General features: G+C 39.2%; 1 protein-coding gene across 2 annotated transcripts in view; it reads right to left on the reverse strand.

Moving 5' to 3' along the window:
• The window catches only part of ZNF81 (zinc finger protein 81), a 66,410-nt gene that overhangs the window by 37,359 nt on the left and 8,919 nt on the right, over window positions 1–20,132 (reverse strand). For both annotated transcript variants that reach the window (XM_054695752.1, XM_037512455.2), the window contains exons 2-3: window positions 19,670–19,870; window positions 1,189–1,315 (exon numbers count right to left, since the gene is read on the reverse strand). In XM_054695752.1, coding sequence (XP_054551727.1) covers window positions 1,189–1,315; window positions 19,670–19,726 — 184 coding nt within the window. In that variant the 5' untranslated portion in view covers window positions 19,727–19,870. The remainder of the gene's footprint in view (window positions 1–1,188; window positions 1,316–19,669; window positions 19,871–20,132) is intronic.

Consider the following 20,132-nt stretch of genomic DNA (forward strand, 5'->3'; position numbering starts at 1 on the left):
AATACCAAATCCATGGTGAAAAGAGTCAAGTACAGCAGGTATGGAAGGGCAAATTGAAAAGAATTTTGAACAAGTTCAAATGAATATAAAACTATTAAGACGTGTGATCTCAGATCACCCATGGCAGCCCCACACCCTGGATAGGAGCCCTGCCTCCTCAGTCCTGCAATCAAGTATGTGGCTCATCCTCTAGAACCAAGGAGGTGATGGCCTGTCACCCCCCTACTTTCTGGTCCGTTGTGCCCCAGGGGCCCATGGTGGTGCCAGTAGCCTGCTGGTCTCTGAGCCATCCTGCGGTCATTCACCCCTTTTCTTGAAGGACAACATGCTCGAAGACAAGTAGCTTTACCAGTTCATCTCCCACCTATAGAATTCCAGAAATCCAACAACCTTCCTTCATTTCTCCCTACCTCTGTCTCCTCCAGCTCAAGCTTGCCGTATCTCTACTGAGATGATTGATGGATCCACAAGTCATACATCTGAACTCTTTAGCAACTGGTTGGTGTTCTTTCTAGCTAAGATCTCACCACTCACTCAACACTCACCTCCACCTGAGACTCCACAGAAAGGACCTTGAACATTCATTTCTACCAATGGTCTCTTTGTGGCAATCTAGGATTTCTCTATCAAACACCTCAAGACCTTTCTAACCTCCATCCATGATTCCAAAGTCCTTTCCATGCTTTGTGGGTATCTGTTACAGCAGCACCCCACTTCCCTTTATAACAATCTATGTTCCTGCCACAAGAAAGTACCACAAACTGGGTGGCTCAAAAACAGAATTGTCTCACAGTTCTGGTGCCCAAAAGTTTGAAAGCAAGGTGGCAGCAGGGATCTTTTTGAAGGTACTAGAGATAGAACAGTTCTAGGCTGCATCCCTGGGATCTACAGCCTGAGGTATTTCTTGGCTTACAGATGCATCACTCTAGTCACACGGTCATTCCTACCTGTGTGTCTTTGCATTGTCTTCTCTCTGTGTGTGTCTCTTTGCCCAGATTTCCTTTAGAAGTTCACAAATCATCCTGTTTTAGAACCTACCTTAGTAGCCTCATTGTAGCTTATTTCTGTAAAGACCCTTTTTTTCCCAAGTAAGGTCACCTTCTGAGGTACTGATTTCAATATATTTTATTTTGGGAACACAATTTTACCCATAAGCTCCTCAAAGATTCACAGGGTGGCCGTGCTTACCCACTGAGAGCAGGTGGCTGTAGTTCTCCAGCATCACATCCCGGTATAGGCACCTCTGAGTGGAGTCCAGCTGCTGCCACTCCTCCCTGCTGAAGGCCACAGTCACATCCTCGAATGACACTGACACCTATAAGAACACAATCCTGTTCAAGGCGACATGGTCAGCACCAGGGGAGGGGAAGAATGTAGATGGGAAATGTTTTTTTGTTTTTTTTTTTTTAACAGTTTGGTGCCTTTTTATTTACAAATTCAAATAGTTTTTTTTTTTTTTTACATCATTGTTCATTTTTGTACCATATTTGATTTCTCCCCTCAGGTGTAGTCCCCATTAATCTCCCACCATCACATCACCCATGAACCATCACCATAGACCCTTGTGCTCTTCCCTCTCCTGTTTTGACTTCTCTCCCTCCCCCTCCTCTGCCATATGCCTCAGATCTATGGTCTGCCTGCAAGTTTTTTTAGACAGGAAAATGTTTTTAATGATTTTTCACCAATATATCACACAGTATGGCTATTAAATAGTTGTACACATGTTGTACAGAATACAAACAGCTAATTGTAAATGTCTGCTGTTCATTGCATACAACAGTCAATCTTTTATTTTTAAAAATAATAATTTTGTACAGGATTTGACCTTGATCCTATTTTGTTCCTCATTTTTATGGGAAATTTGTGGTCTCTAACTTACGGAGGGAAACATGTATACTTACTTTTTTTTATCTCACAGAATCCCTCCATTTTTGCTTTAATTTACTTTTAAAGATATAGTGATTGGGCCTCCCTGATGGTGTAAGGGGATAAGTCGCAGCACTACGAAGCAATCTGTAGCCACTGCAGCACAAGTTCGATCCCCAGCCAGGGAGCTGACTCACATGGCACAGCAGACCTCTCCTGTCTCGCCCACTGCTCCCCTCAGCAGTGTATTTCAGTCAATCTGCCTTTTCTGTTCCCCACTCTGTCTCTAGTGAATCCTCTCACCCACTGTACCTCTGGCCTGTATCCCGGTTCTTGTATGCATACATAAATAAATCTTTAAAAAATAAAGCAACAACAATTTATTAAAAAAAATAAATATATGATGATTGTCTCTCGATGCCTTTTTATTGCTCATTTCTCTTTTTTGTCTCACTTTTTAATTTAATATATATGTGTTTGTATAGATATCTACAGATCTGCTTTATGTATAATAACTGGGTCTATCCAATAATCATACCAAGGCATTTATGCTAATCTTCCCCCCAAGCAGATTCAAGTGAAATTAGGTAGTTGTGTACTTCATGGACTATCAAAACTTAAAATTTCATTATTGATTTCAGTTCTGAGGCCAGACACACAATTCAAAATATACACGACTGGGTTAAGGCAATAAAAGCAGGCTGAAAGAAACCCCAGGATTCAGGACACAAACCTGTATATTTTGCTTACATCAGAGCCATAGCATGAACAGTAAATGGTGTGTGCATCTCATAGTTCTTTTATTGTAGTGTGAGGGGTTCTGAACATGTACAATAATTGCATAGCAGTGGGAAAGCAGCCATGTGACCTGCCTTCTACTTGTTGAATCAATTATTTGTCAACTTTGTGTGGCTGAATGTCCCAATCCTCTGATCTCCATGGGGTCTTAACAAAAGGTTGCACAGTCACACACATCTTTTGCTTATTTCTCTCACATTTTCCTGATAGTGCTTCAAAGCCATTTCTTAATTTTAACATATTGTACTATCAACAGAGGCTGACAACTTTCAAAACTATCAAATCCTGGTTCTTTGACTCTTTCCCTCTACCTCCTTTCAAATTTTGCTAAAAGATGCAAGAAGAAACTACACCCATCCAAAACTTTATTTGGAAATATTAGATAACTTACCAAGTTCATTAAGCACATGTTCTACATCCCACCTAACTTCAAGGGATAGTGTTATTAAGTTTCTATTAGTCTATAACAAGAATCCTCCAGTTTCCAAACATCCACCAGTAGATGAATGCATAAACAAATTGTGACATATACAATGGAAATCTCAGCAATAAAAAGAGCTACTGGCAGACACAACAATGTGGATGACTCTCAAAAGTGCTGTGTTATTTTATAAGTACAAGCCAAACACAGACATAATGATTCTATTTATATGGCAATCAAGAACAGGCAGGGCTAATTAATCCATAGAGATGAAAAGTCTTGACAATGGTTGCATCAAGGGAGAGGATATAGGATATATAAGAGGAACTTTCAAGGGTGATGGACATGTTCTAAATTTAACTTGAATGATGGTTATATTTGTCAAAACTCATCAAACTATACATTTAAAATCTAGACAGTTTAATGTATTTCAAGTGTGACTCAGTTTAAAAAAAAAAAAAAAAGGTGTGTTAGAAATATATTCAGGGTATATTGTGGGCCCCAAAGAAGAAACAGTCAGTTCTTCTGGGGGTGTAGGTTTAGGTTCCATGGAATTGGTACAGTTAAATTGCAAAAGAATAAGTGTGGTGGAGGTAAGATTTTCCAGAAAAGACAGAAAATGGTATGGAGTCAGGAAAATATGTGGTAATTAAGGAAAGAAAACAGCTCTTAAAAAGGAGAGAAGACTATGTAAAATGTCAGGGAGGTAATTATGTGAAAAATTCCAGAAATATGCTGGAGTCTGAACATGAAAACTGCAATTCTTTTAGTATTATATTGTGTTAGATATTTTATATATCAGGAAAGAGATACTGTTTGGATTTATGTTAAAATGATTATTCTTCCTCTAAGTGCTGCATTTCAGGATAAGCAAATCATGATGGAAATTTATTCTTTGCTGAAAAATGAGAACATGTCTCCAATCTATCTCAAACTACACAGTCCCAAAGGACTGTCTCTCACTACCTGTCCACTCTCCCTGCTCCTCCTTCACCCCCAACTAAACCTGACAATCCTTTCCTCGCCCAGAACATTTCATGTGCACCACCCCAGCCCTTTCTTCTACCCACTCGTTCTCCTTATTCTGTGGCTTCCCTCTCCCTTCAGCTCTTATTCCTCTGCTTTTCCCTCCTTGGCTGCATTAAATTCCCTGCTCCCAAATCCCATCCTAATCTGGATTGTGGGGCTTCCTCCAACTGTGATGAAAAGTCAACAAGCTGAGAGCCCACGAGAACTACATTTCTTTTCAGACCTTGGTCTTGTTCAAATTTCAGATTTACATGTTATTGTTAAAGACTTTCTAGACTTCTATAAGAATAGAGAAAATTTTGTTTTATTTTTTAAAGATTTATTTATGCATACAAGAACTGGGGTACAGGCCAGAGGTGCAGGAGGTGAGAGGATTCACCAGAGACAGAGTGGGGAACAGAACAGGCAGACTGACTGAAATACACTGCCGAGGGGAGCAGTGGGCGAGTCAGGAGAGGTCTGCTGCGCCATGTGGGTAGTTCCCTGGCCAGGCAGGAATCGAACTTATGCTACAGAGGCTGCAGATAGCTTCACAGTGCTGTACTTAAGCCCTTGTGCCACCAGGGAAGTCCGAGAAATATTTGTTAATCAACTCAGATTGGCCCTAAGGGCACAGTCTCCTGAGGGCCCTGATTTATATCAACTTGTGCAACTATTAGTGGGTCCTGGAGATGGAACATGAAAGAAATCAGAACATGTCCAAGGCAAATTAACACTATAGGAGTGTTAATGAACATGCAAATTAACACTATAGGAGAGAGACTTTCAGATTTCATTCTGTCTCCTCAAAAATTTACTAGTCAAAGACAGAAGATTGCAGACAACAAGGAGATGATCTCTAACTACAGAGATTTATAAAATGTTTAGAAGGATTATCCCATTCTCTCAATAATCAAACATCTGCCTTCATCACTAACTTTGTTAATTGGTTACAACCAGAAATCAGACACATTATCCATAAATATAATGTAAACTAACAAACTACTCCCCTCTCCTAAATATACCAACTAGCTCAATACTCTAAGGACTCCACAAATCAACACAATGCAAATCCATGACTTTACAACTCAAATAATTAGAAGGAAATAAGATGGCAATCTCCCCCCCACCAAACCTCCACAGATAGTGACACTTCCGGATATCATTATTATAAAAAGATGGATGGCAATGGACTGGGAATTTCCTGACCTTAAAATATAAACAGGAACAAAAGTCCAAAAATCCACCTCCATAACAACTTTCCTTGGAGGGACTCTCCCACTTATGTCCACAACTGAGTCAACATGCAAAAGGGAATAATCATCTCCAGCATAGGCATCCCACCATCTTCCTAGGTGACACAAGGGCAACACATTCTACCATTAATGAGAAAGGAAGGATCCTGGGACAAGGATAGAACTTGGCTGTTCGCACGGGCTAATTTGGTAAATAAAAGGTGAGACAAATCTCATGACTCTACGCCTGGACACCTGCTGCCATAAATTTCCTTGACCCATTGTTTTTTTATTTACTGATCTTCCCCCAGCCTGTACACTCCTGAGCTGCTTCTTTCCAGCTTGTAGAGTCCCATGTCTATTGCAGAAGAAGGGAGTGACAGACCCTGAGGCCAGACTGGTTCAAATTGGAGCTGCAGGCATGAGGACACACAGTCCCCATGAAACGTCCACAAGCCCTGCATGACCTCCAAGCTGCAGCTGATTGGTGCCCACAATTAGCAGCAAGAAATGGGCCACACTCAGATAAGCAAATGGGCTTTAGCCAAGTCCACTCTCTCTCTGAATTTTCAGGCAAAAAAGCGTAATTCCTTTTTTCTCAAACCCCAACTTAAAACCTATATAGAGCCCCAGCCCTGGCCTCTCAGAATGCCTCTCATGCCCAGAGAAATCTGTCCAGAGCCCCCATTACTTGTTCTTTCTCTTATCAGTAAACGCCGACTCCTCACCTGCTCTCACCAGTGTCTGAGGAGCCCTCTTTTTGGTCTTGACCAGAGAGTCTCAAGAGCCCTTCATGGGCTTGGAAGCAGAGGGTGGGAGGGCTCAGTCCATCCCTCCAATTCCCAGCAAGTGAAGCAGTGGACAGTGGCTGGCTTGCTCAGGCTTATCTGCATGGGTTGCTGGAGGGTGAGATTGGATCTGAGGGGCCTCTGGTCCCCTCCCTTGTCCAGTGACAATTAACATCTCTTATTTTCCCATCACCCTTAATCTTGGCAGAAGTAATAAATGATACCACTTCTGCCTTAGAAGTACAGCAGTAAGTTTAAACTCACTGGCTCAAGTTATTACAATCATTAACTTTCAATTTTCTCCTGGCCAGTCCAGGAGGTATCTGCACCATAACCAATACCTTTTGGTGTACTTACATGCAAACTACAGGCCAAGAAGAACAGTCATTAAAGGAAAAAACAGCTTGGTTTTATGAGGCTGATATGATCAGCCTGTAGGACATTTCTCTCAGTCAGAATACAGGATCCTGGCTTTGAGGTATATTGTAAGGATTACAAATCCTATTTACAACCTTATGCCTTACAGTTGGGGAGGCATCCTAGCTAGAGTCTTAAGTGCTACTATACAGTCAGTCTTCACAAATGACTCAACAACCTATCATAATCCAGCGGACGCGAAAACAACTCCATCTCCAACTGACTTTGCACATAGAGGCTGAATTTGAGCTGATAACGTCATACCTGGAGATCAAATCCAGACAGACGATGGTGTGAAACTGGATAGGCCCCATCACCTTGTTTCCAGACCTAGATCAAAAACAACCTCATAGTTGTCTTGAACAATAGTCTGGCAATGTTGAATTCCACCTGAGTCCTGAAAACAGTGATGATTAAAATTCCTTCCATCCTTTTTGTGTTCTTGAAAATCACTTATTCCAAAGAACACCTTTCCCCAAATGACTCAGCAAAGATTTGTTCTTTCTCATGACCACCATAGGACTTCTGAGTTTACCTGTAATAAGGGAAAATGCAGACCTTTTCTCCTTTTGTTGAACCTGTTGAAAGGTCAGACACAGACCCTGCCCAACTCCCATTCTTTGTTGCGTGAATGATTAAATGAGTTTAGAAGTTTGACCCCTCAAACCAGGGAGACACAGAAATAAACATTTCCTGTTCGGGTGACTGACTGAGTGCAGAAACAATTCCAGCTGTAAATTGCCACAATATCACTTGCCTTTCTATGAAAGGAAAAGGCAAAAATCCTGCTGAGACTCCCTGATCTTCAGATCTAGGGTGTTCTCTAGATTGCAACAGCCTAAATAGTTAATTTCTTTGTTCAGTTTTGTCTTTAACAGCTAAAACTATCAGTCAGCTTGAGGGAGTCACACTGAAGGCACTCTCAACCTGTGTCCCTGAATGCTGTAGGTCCCATTCAGGGGACCCCACGAACTGTAAACACCTTTTCCCTAGGGGAGATCCTGGGATTGTACTCCTTAGGCAGAGCCAGGCAGTGATTTGCCTCCCTCCCCAAATCATGATGATTTGTGCCTTCTGGGTGGTCATAAGTGACCTACAAGTGCTTAAGGTAGGACCAGTGGTACAGGTAGCCCTTAAATGACACTGGACATCTTTTCAAAAGGGAGCTACCCTTGACTGCTAAAAGGAGTTTCCTAGAGGAAAAAAAGGCTTGTTATTTATGTTAACCCTGAGGGCTATAATTCCTACAATAGGAATCATCCAATTAGAAAAAGCCGTAGGGAATTTGTCCCTGATTTTAGCTGGCATAATCAGCCACACTACCTTGTCCCTGGAAGGTATTCTGATCAGTGTCAGTTTACTGTCCAGGGTTGTTACAGATGATGAAATTGCCCTATTGGGATAACACAGAATCTGTGTAATGGCTAATACGTCCTGCTGTTCTTGGATTAGTTTCTCAGGTCAAGTGGAAAGGTCAATATGGAAACTTGAGAAGAAAAGAACCTGGATTTGAAAAGTAAACTTTGATGGTTTATGGGATTTGTTCAGCTAAGTGGATCCAGAAGCCAGGAAGTCACAATTGAGCAAAATATTACAAGTTGGCCTCATTCTGCGGCTTGGAGTCCTGTGATAATAGTGTTAGTGCTGCAGGAGACAAACTGAACAGATCTAGCCCCAGCCTCGCCTGTCAGATTAATCAGAATGGCTGACATAGTGGTACACACATGAGAAAATGTGCAGAATGCAGGACAGAGTAGAAATAAGAGGTGACTATTGTTGGCAGACAATTCTACACAGTTCTCTTATATTCCTGCATGTCTTATGAGAGTGCATGCTGCCTTTTGTACTAGATTATCTTTTTAAGAATATTCACCTAGCAACAGCCTTGGAACATGTTGTGCCTCTCTCCGGAGCAAAGGACATGTCTGCTTACTGCTCATTATAGAAGATTTGGGGAATCTAAGTAACCCACTGTGTGCAGGTGGCACCAGGTCCTCTTCACATCACCCCATAGGTACTAGGACGTGGGGAACTAGTGCAAGTGCTAAGACTCTGAATATTTTTGCCATCAATACTAAAGTTCTTTTTCTCTAGCCCAGGAGTTTAATGTCTTGCCAGCATCCAGGCCACTGTGAAGGGATCATTTGTAGGATAAAATCTCAGACCCTTCCCAGTTCTCTAAAGAGACAGAGGAACAAAGTGCAATATATGGACCTCATTTGGACTCTGATTTGAATTAATCAACTTTGAAAAGGCCCTTACTTTACCTGTCATAAAAACATTTTAATGTGTAGGCCTCCCTGGTGATACAGAGGCTGTCTCAGTGCTATCAAGCTATCACCAGCCACTGCAGCATGAGTTTGATCCCTGGCCAGGGAGCTAACTCAGAGGGCATAGCAGACCTCTCCTGTCTCCCCGCTGCTCCCCTCAGCAGTGTATTTCAGTAAATCCACCTGTTCTGCTCCCCACTCTGTCTCTCTGGTGAGTCCTCTCACCCCTGCACCTCTGGCCTACACCCCAGTTCTTATATGCACAAGTTAATAAAAATACAGCTTTAAAAAATAAAGCTGTAAAAATATTTTAATGTGTTGGCAGACCTCATTAAGAAAGTGAAAAAAGTAATACAGAAATGCAGGTTTTTAACAGTTCCTGCCAAAAGAGCAAGGGACAAAGAGAGGACTCTGACCATAAACAAAGTGAAGTGGAAATTAACAAAGACTTTAAAATACAATAGAAAAGAAGTACCAAAATATGAAAGAGAAAAAGTTCAAATATATGTATAATTTATCTTTAAGGAACTGGCCCAAATAAATTGAACAGACAAGTCATGCAAATATTAGGTCCCAGAAAAACTTACAACAAATAAAAGAACCCTTGGAATAGCAGTATACAGATCTTGCTGTTACCCACTGTAGACAATTAATAGAGACTGTTTTCATAATTAGAATATTAATTATATTAGAAAGTTAATGTTATAAAGGTAACAACCCAAAAAAACTTAGACCCTTCCAAATTACTAGAAAGAACACAAAAAAGAGCAAAATACAGCATATAGTAAAAGACATAAAAAAGCAGCATTAAAACTAGAAGGCATAATATAAAACAGATTTCATATACTATATAAAAATGCACAAGGATTATGAATGATGGTGGTAAAAAGGATGAACAAAGAGGTATCAGATAATGTAGCAAAAAGGAAGAAAGATCATCATTTTAATGTCAATCAGAGTAGAATTCTGGTATAGAAGAATTAAATAAGACAAAGGAAGATACTTTATAAAGATAAAAGACTCAATTCAAAACAAAGGACATCATCAATGTATGAGGAAGTGCCAATAGAAAGGAAGCGAGGTCTACATCCTAATGTCAGCCAAATAATTCTGTAAAAGCACTAACTCAAAATGCATTAGGAACCTGTATGTAAGATGTGAAACCATAATATACATAAAATAAAACATAGTCCAAACACAATATAACACTGGCTTCAGTGATGTCTTTGGGAACCTGATTACAAGGGAAACAAAAGCAACAATAAATAAATGGGACTACATTAAACTAAAAAGCGTCTGCACAGTGAGAGAGACTATCATTAAAATGAAAAGGGCCTCCCCTGGTGGTGCAGCGGTTGAGCGCCAGGCTGCAAAGCTGCCCGCAGCCTCTGCAGTGCCAGTTCAATCCCTGGCCACCAGCAAGGGTCCCACATGGTGCAACAGACCTCTCCTGTCTCACCCGCTGCTCCCCTCAGAAGTGTATTTCGTCAGTCTGCCTGTTCTGTTCCCGGCTCTGTCTCTGGTGAATTCTCTCACCCTCCCGCGCTTCTGACTGTATCCAGTGCTTGTATAAATAAATAAATAAATCTTAAAAAATTTTTAAAAACAATAAAATGAAAAGGTACCCTACTGAGTGGGAGAAAAGTATTTGCACATTATACATCTGAAAAGGGCTGACATCCAGATCTATAAAGAATTCAAAGAATTCAGCAAAAAGAAAGCAAATTAACACAACTAAAAAATGGGCAGGAGCGCTAAATAGATACCTCTCCAAAGAAGACATGCAGATGGCCAACAGGAATTATAAAACAATATTCATCATCACTTATTAGCAGGGAAATGCAAATCAAAATCACAATGAGATACCACCTCATACCCATAAGAATGGTCCATATCAAAAAGACCACAAACAACAAGTATTGGTAAAGATGTGGAGAAAAAGGAACCCTCGCACACTGTTGGTGGGAATGTAGACTGGTCCAGCCCCTATGGAAACAATATGGAGGTTCCTCAAAATATTAAAAATAAATTTACCACGAAATCCAGCAATTCTACTCCTTGGTAACTACCCCCAAAATGCAAAAACGGGGCCTCCCTGGTGGCGCAAGGGGTTTAGACACAACCTATGAAGAAATCCACAGCCACTGCAGCATGAGTTTGATCCCTGGCCAGGGAGCCACCCGCATGGCGCAGCAGACCTCTCCTGTCTCACCCACTGCTCCCCTCAGCAGTGTATTTCAGTCAATATGCCTGTTCTGCTCCCCACTCGTCTCTGGTGAATCCTCTCACCCCCCCCCCACACATCTGGCCTATACCCCAGTTCTTGTATGCATAAATAAATAAATCTTTAATAAAAATGTAAAAACACTAATTTGAAGGGATTTATGCACTCCGATGTTCATCAAAGCATTATTTAAAACAGCTAACTTATTGAAACCACCTAGATGCCCAATGACATGTGTGGATAAAGATGTGGTACATAAATACAACAGTAGCATTCAGCCAAAAGGAAAAAAGATGAAATCTTGCTATATTCAACAAAATGGATGGAACTGGTAGGTATTATGTTAAGTGAAATAAGTCAAAAAGGGAAAAACAAATACTGATTTCACACATATGTGGAAAGTAAAGAAACAAAGCAAAGGAACAGACAAAATTAAACCAGAATAAACCTTAAAAATCTGACAACAGAATTGAGATTATCAGAGGTGGAGGGTGGGGAAGCAGAGTGGGGAAGGGAGCCTGGGCCAGTGGGCTGTGGTGGAAGATTACTGCTGCTTTGGTGGTAGGCTTGGCAGGTAACATACAACTGAAGAGGTGTGAACATTTACTCCTAAATCATTTACGGTGTTGTAAACTAATGTTACCTCAATAAAAATGATACAATTTAAAAAATAATAAGTAGAGATAACACTCAATCCAAATTAAAGTATTCAGGTCATCATTAATATATAAGGAAGTACCATCAAAAAAGAAGCAAGGTCAGGGCCTCCCCGGTGGCGCAACGGGTTGAGGGCCTCGCTGTGAAGCTGTCCATACCATCTGCAGCACCGGTATAAATAAATAAATCTTTAAAAAAATAAAATAAGCATATTTATATAAATTACTTTAATAAACTACTTTTAATTTTCATAGGTATGGTTTATCTTTGCTAGCTCTGTAGTTGTAGTTATTATAATCCATATTACAGCAAAGTTTTAGATTATTTTTCTTTGCTTGATCATTAAGTTTCTGAAAAGGGTGGGTTAATGGTACTATTAGGGCTTCCCCGGCGGTGCAGCGGTTGAGCGCTGGGTTGCGAAGCTACCCGCGGCCTCTGCAGCGCCGGTTCGATCCCCGGCTGCTCCCCGGCCACCGGAGGAGGGTCCCACATGGCGCGCAGGCCTCTCCTGCCGCCCGCTGCTCCCCTCAGCAGTGTACTTCGGTCCTTCTGCCTGCTCTGCTCCCCGCTCTGGCTCTGGTGAATTCTCTCACCCTCCCGCGCTTCTGACTGTACCCAGTGCTTGTATAAATAAATAAATAAATTAAATAAATCTTAAAAAAAAAAATTCACTTTAAAAAAAAAAAATGGTACTATTAACTGTTTCTACCAGTTTTTAATTGATATAGGTTAAGGATATAGCTTTAGCTATAAATGTGTTGATAATTTTTACAATTCTTAATATTTAACAGAACAGTTTGAGTCATCTACCTTCATCATTTCTGATGTTTTTCACCTTCCATTCCCCCGGTCTGATACTAAAGATGCAACCCCAGGTTTCCATTTGCCCTTGTTTGCCAAGTCTACAGTTATTTATCACCTCAATTTCATATTTTCTGAATCTTTAAGTGTAACTCATGTTTATAAAATAAGGTTGAACCTGGAAGTATATGGTTGTTTTGTTTTTCCCCATCTAATCCAAAAATCTTTCTTTTAATAAATGATATTAGCCTATTTACAATATGTGATTACTGTAACACTGGGACTAATTGCTATTTATATATTTCTCTTGGTTTCTTTCTCCTTGGCATATCAAAATTTTTATGTTACTCCTCCTTAGTGCTTATTTGTAAACTGTCCATTCTATTTTTATATTTTAACTCACTTATTCTAATAGAAGACCATAATTAAATGCATGTTTCTCTAACAAACTCCAATATCTATGGCCTTCTCCTGGACAAGAATAAGAGAACCACAGGATTCTTTGATTTTCCTTTCAGTCATTCTCCAACTACCTCTTGTGGGATATAATTGTAATTTTATTTTATTTTTGAATTTCGGACTGATATATATGTTCATATACATTTGCAATACATTTTTTCATTTAGATAGTAGAAACAAAAATTGATATAAAAATATATCTGAAGAAAATTTTAATGCATTAATAGCAAATACAATAATTATTTGAAAAAATATAGACATACCCTACTCTTTAATAAGAAATCTGAATCATTATAAACAGATGAATCATCCTTTTTTAAATATAAATTTAATGCAAGTTTATTGACAATAGCAAGAGAATTATTTTTCAATTTGATAGACTTGTTAGGGGGAAAAGGATGTCCTAAAGCTAATTCCATACAGGCTTTGTGGACTCTACACCCCACTCCAGACCAAAGCCAAAAGACACTGGGAACTCCAAATCCCATCACCACCAAAGGGAAGGTGGCTGGGACCTGAGGGTGGGGTTAAGCAGCCAGGTTTGGTATAAAGCCAGACACGTGGGCTTTGGAGGGGATCCCCCCATTTTGGCTGCCCGCCAGCTCGCCATCCAGCCAGCTCTGAGAGTGCCTTTGGGTTTCCAGGTCGGCGGATCGGGTAGGATGCATTAAAGACTTTATTTCCCTATTTTCTCCCTGAGTTGTATATTTCCTTAATTCCCTTTCCCTTGTAAATAAACCTTTTATTAACCTTTTGTGTGCGCCTGTAGTGGAGTATTAATAAGTCCCTTTTAAGTGCGCGGGTGAGGACCCACAGCCAGGCAACCCGTTTTATATTGGGGTTGCCCTATAACAGACTGATTTAAATTGTGTACAGGAAATAAAACAATCCAGAAAACTGTAAACTTCTAAACAAAAATAGACTTTTGCACTATGAGAACAATTACCAGAAAGGAAGGGGGTAAGGGGTATGTGGGTAAATCAGGAAAAAGGGGACAATGGTATGTGAAGGACAGATTTGGATGTAGCAGTAAACATAATGTAGTGTATAAACATGTTATTAGGCAATGTTACTTTTTAAAAAAGTAAATTTCTGAAAAAGAAGGGTAATCAGAATAGCCCTAAAATAAGAGGAATTAGAATCATAAAGCTTATGACTACAGATCAATGGAACAGAATAAGGTCTGTTATTACATACTGCAATGTATGCATGTGCTAATGCAGTATTGCATGTTAGTGGGGAAAACATTGGTTAGTCAATAAATGATGTTGGGACAGTTGTATAGGCATCTTGCAGAAAATGAAGATGGATCCCCAGGTAAGACTTTACAACAATAATAAAAATCTAGATAGTCACAGAAGAAAAAGTGAAATCCAAAAACATGAAAGTTATTATTATTATTATTATTATTGTTAATTTTTTTCTGGTCCCTAATTTGGTTCCACTATATTCCTCCTACAAGTGAAACCATCCGATATTTTTATTTTTCCTTCTGGCTTATTTCACCAAGCATGATCCCTCCGCTGTGAATAGCATGAGTTTATCTTTTTTGATTGCTGAATAGTATTCCATTGTATATCCATACACATATTCTTGATCCAGTCATCTATTTAACTAGTAGGCAACTATAAATAAAAGACATTCTGTGAGAGCAGAGGAAGAAAAGGGATCAAAACAGGGCAGAGAAGAGACCAAAGGACTACGGTGATGGGTCACGGCTGAATTGGTGGTGGGAATTTTGAGGGGAATACACAATGATGTAAAAGACATAAATAAAAAAAATAATAAAATAAAAACATGAAAGTATTAAAAAATAAAATAAAAGGTTTTTTTTCCCCCAAATACATAGCCAAGCATTAGGGAAGGCCTACGTAGTTATGACACTTTCGGAGGATGCAAAAAAAAAATAAACTGAATTGTATGAAATGCATAAAGAAAACTGCAAAATTTCCATTTAAGAAACAAATCACATATATTCAACCTCAGCTATAATAAGAGAAATGCAAATTAAATCTGAACTGAGTTATCATGGTTAAACCTACTAGATGGGTCAAAAAGAAAAAAACAGTATGATAAGACACTGAGCTGCCTTAGGTATGGTGAAAGCAGGCATCCTTACACAATTGATACAACCCACAAGGAAAGCCATTTTGCTATAGCCATCAAAAATGAAAATGCATGTATGATTTGCATTGAGAATCCCATTAATTGAGATATATACTCCTCCCTGTGTTAACTAGATATGTATAGGGATTTTCACAGCAGCACTGATTGAAATAGCAAAGATTGAATTATCTTAAATGTCTATTAATAAAGGACTGGATGTACTTTGATATATACATATAGTAAGGTAACTCATTACATCGACTAACATTGAATGATCACTAAGATTGTTAAGTGAGAAAAGTATATGTTAGAAAGTTTTTAAAATGGACATGGGTGTGTGTGTGTGTGCGTGTGTGTGTGTGCGTGTGTGTGTGGCTGCATTTGGAAAGGGTATATGGGAGACTGTGAGTATATATTTTTTCCTTTTTAAAAGACTTTTGTTATGACATACAAAATGCATAAAATATAAATATTGGGCTTACCTAATTATTCAAAACAAGTATTTGCCTAATTTCCATTCCAGTCTGTAAACAACACTGCCAGATCCTTGCCCAAAAACCTTCCTCATGTCTCTTTCCCTCCCAGCCCACAATCAAGAAAGCCACTCTCTTGCCACTCATGGTCAGCACTTCCTTGCTTTGCTTTCTAGTTTTGCCACATAACCACACATGCCTATATAACACAACTTTGTTTTGCCTGTCTTAAAAATTATATAAATTGAAACAATACGATTCTTTATGTCCAGTTTCTTTCACTCAATATTATGTTCCATTTATTTCTCCATTCTATTATTAATGCACATTTAAGTTACTTCCAGTTTCTGGTTATTACAAGTAATGCTGATTTCTGCTGGCTATTTTCCTAAGAGGGAAATTGGTTCCTCATTGGCCCACATATACTTTGATAAAGAAGGCTAAAATATTTTTCAAATAGATCATATTAATTTATACTCCTACCAGCAGCATATGAGCCACTGATAGAAGCTGATATATCAACAGCTATATGTGCTGACAGGTACATTATGAGCTGCTGATATGGTTCTGTATCCTCAGTAATAGTTGTTACTGTCAGTCTTCTTAATTTCAGCCATTCTGGTAGGAATGTAGTGGTATCACACGATGGTTTAAATTTGCATTCCTGTGGTAACTAATGAGGCTGAGACCCACCTTAACTGTTCATAAGTTATTGGATATCTTCTTTAGTTATATGTCTATTCAAGAAAAGCCTCTGACTTCCAGGCAGTGTGCTTTTTCTCATTGTTTTGTTGCTCTTTATATATTCTGGATAAAAGCATTTGTTATCTATCTCTTCTCTCACTTGGGCCTTTTGATTTTCTTCTTAATAGAACTGATAATCATCAAAGCCAGAACAGTAGTTACCTTTGGCAGTAGGAAGATTCTGGAATGCTGACTATGGACTCTTTCTAGACCTACATAGGAATAAATCACTGAGCTGTGTGTGTCTGTTTTGTACACTTCGCTGCATATATATATATATGTATATATATATATTTCACAATAAAAACATTTTTTAAAAGATTGCCTTAATCTATGAATGACCCATTAATTCTTCTCTTACAAGTACAGTTCAGATAGGGGTATATTAACAAATGAACATGAGGAGACAGAAACAGAAATGTTGATGGGTAACATTGTTTATAACTCATATGATATTTCACCAAAAGACTTAAAATTAGTAAATTGATAAGATTTGTTTAGGAATCCTCTTATAAAATAAAAAGGAGAAAATAAGAATGTATTCTCAACTGCTTTTATTTGCATAAAGAAATCCAAATCACACAGAAAAAATTAACTGGACAGATGTATTGGAGAGAGATGAGTAGACAGGAAAAAAATGGGTAAGGGAATTTATTTATTTATTTATTTTTTAAGAATTATTTCTATCAATTTATTTATTTTATTTATTTTTAAAGATTTATTTATTTATACAAGCACTGGGTATAGCCAGAAGCACGGGAGGGTGAGAGAACTCATCAGAGCCAGAGCAGGAGCAGAGCAGGCAGAAGGACCAAAGGACACTGCTGAGGGGAGCAGCGGGCGGCAGGAGAGGTCTGCGTGCCATGTGGGACCCTCACCCGGTGGCCGGGGAGCAGCCGGGCATCGAACCGGCACTGCTGAGACTGTGGGCAGCTTTGCAACACAGCGCTCAACTGCTGTGCCACCAGGGAGGCCCGGGTAAGGGAATTAGACTGCATAGGTTTTATATTTTTAAACTTTACATTTTTAAGTTTTTGAGTCCTGTATCTTTATTATTATTCAAAATTATACCCCAAAAAACTACTACTAATATCATTGGAAGGATAATGTTGCATCCATAAAACAAAATAGCATGCTATTAAAAGGAATATTGTGAAAACAAAAAAAGCTATTTGAAATAAAATAAAAATGTGTGATAGCACTGAGAGACAGAAAGGAAGATTTGGAAGATAAAACATTTTTTAAAAAAACTACTAAAAAGGAAAGCAAAAAAAAGGAAATCAGTAGAACAAACAATTTTTTTAAAGAAGATCAATAACCGAACAAGAATAGAAAAAAAATGTGAGTAGAAAAAGACTAGATTGGAAATAGGCTTGTAAATTTGTGCAAAAAAATTAGTTTTTTAAGATTTACTTATTTATGCATACAAGAAGTGGGGTGTAAGCCAGAGGTGCAGGGGTTGAGAGGATTCGCCAGAGACCGAGTGGGGAGCAGAACAGGCAGAACTACTAAAATACACTACTGAGGGGAGCAGCGGGTAAGACAGGAGAGGTCTGCTGCGCCATGTGGGACCCTTGCCGGGCTGGCCGGGATCAAACAGGTGTTGCAGAGGCTGACGGACAGCTTCACAGTGTGGCGCTCAACAGCCTGCGCCACCAGGGGGAGGCCCACAAAAATTATTTTTAACCTAGAGTTTTATACTGAGCCAAAAAGACAAATAGAGTAACAGGGCCAAATAAATACATCTCCATGGCATTTATTGATTAACAAATATTTCTATAGATATATTTATATAATTATACATATTAAATAAATATATATTTGTATGACATTTTCAGATAGACCTGTTATCCATCCATTCTCAAGAATATACTGGAGGATGTGCTCCCATAAAATGGTGGGGGGAGGGAGTAAACTCAAAAAGAGGATGTCAAGGATCCAGGAAACAGGAAAAGAGACAGAGGATTCCCAGGAAGGGGATCTGACATAAAACATAGCTGGAGGGGATTTCCTGAGGGTTGGAGAAGGGAAAACATCAAAGTAATAGCTATATGCAAAACTGAGAAGCAAACAGATCCATCCTCAGCAAGTCAACACACTCCAAGAGAGATTTCTTCAAAGAGAAGACACTTCTGCCCAGAGATCAGAGCAGCCCCAACTATTATTACCTGTGTGACCTTGGGTCATATAGTTTTCCTCTATGCCCCAGTTTTCCCCTCTGTAAAATGGAGGTAAGAATAGCCCCTACTTCCTCCCTGGTGGCGCAGTGGGTTGAGCGCAGTGCTGTGAAGATGTCTGCAGCCTCTTCAGTGCTGGTTCAATTCCCAGCCAGCTAGGGAAATTGCCACATGGCACGGCAGACCTCTCCTGTCACACCTGCTGCTCCCCTCAGCAGTGCTTTCAGTCTGTCTGCCTGTTCTGCTCCCCGCTCTGTCTCTGGTGAATCCTCTCACCCTCCCGCGCCTCTGGCCTGTAGCCCAGCTATTGTATAAATAAAAATAAATAAATAAATATATATATTTTTTTTAAAAAAGAATGGCCCCTACTTTTCAAGGTTGTTGCAAAGATGCATTAGTATATGTAGAGCACATACAATAGTGCTGGACACAATATAAACATTATATGAGTGTAAATACTGTCACTCTGGTTACTAGCTAAGTCTGAATATACAGCAAGAAGACTTAAATCCCTGGGAAGAATCTGGAGTTGAATTGTTGATAGGTATACAGTAAAGCAAAAAAATCACTAAACCAGAAAATGGTTGATTCCAGGGAAAAGAAAAACATTGTACAGAAATCATAGCATGGATACTAAATAAATCAACTGTCCCTCATCAGTGAGGTAGTAATAAACACTGACAGTGGATCTGATAAAAACACAGAATTTTAGGAAAATGTGTATGTGAATAGGGGTGTTTTAGAAAAGCTAAGTTTCCATCTTCCATAGTATAAAGTAATAGATAATACCCAAAATACAAATGGAATTTGTTAAAATGATTAATCATCCTTGTCTCTAAGGACCTAGAACCTAGAAGAAACAAAGCAGGAAAGAGCTGTTTATAAAGAAGGCTTGAAGAATTATTTGACACCTTTTACCACTTATAAATAAAACTAAAAATGAATTGCAAATTACAAAGTGGCAAAATAGTTATAAAATATGTAAGAATGATAAAAGGTTATTAACCTTAATATTAAAAAATCATTAAAATTCATAAGCTAAGCTAAATAAATCAACAATAGGCAGGAGAAGGACATTAACACAATGGAAATGAATGACTAATAAAAATGAGAGAAAGTGGATTAACCTGCCTGGGGAAAAAATATCATACAAGTTAAAATAAGAAGATGCTATCTTTCATTCTGGATGTATTTCTACCCCTAGACACCTCTTCCTCTTCCTCACCTCACAGGAGTTGCCACATCCCCTCATGTCCCCTGGCGTGCTCTGGTTTGCCGGCATGTTCCCTCAGGCTCCCTTGCTGACAGCTCCACTCTTTCCAGGGGTCCGAAGCTCAACCAGAGATGCTGGAGGTCCTTGGAAGGAAGATCCTGTAGTCTTCACTATGAGGTCTGGGCCAGGGACTGCACAGAAGCTCCAAGAAACCTGGAAAGACAGTGTCCATATGGTCAGTCACTCCACATTCACCACACGAGTACTTCCTGGGGGGCACCAAAGTACAGTTTACAGTACTGGATACTGTGGAGTAGACAAAGTCCAGTCAACACCTATTGTCATTACTCATCAAGATGGAATGTGACCATGAGATTTGGACTAAAATTAATTCTAGCTCTGGCAATGTTTTGTTATGAGAATATGAAAATGTTTCTTCAGGTTTTTTTTCAAAATGAATCAGACCTAGCTCTCT

The sequence above is a fragment of the Talpa occidentalis genome, unplaced genomic scaffold, assembly GCF_014898055.3.
Source record: "Talpa occidentalis isolate TD23 unplaced genomic scaffold, MPIMG_talOcc4v2.1 talOcc4.15, whole genome shotgun sequence".
NCBI classification, from domain to species: Eukaryota; Metazoa; Chordata; class Mammalia; order Eulipotyphla; family Talpidae; genus Talpa; species Talpa occidentalis.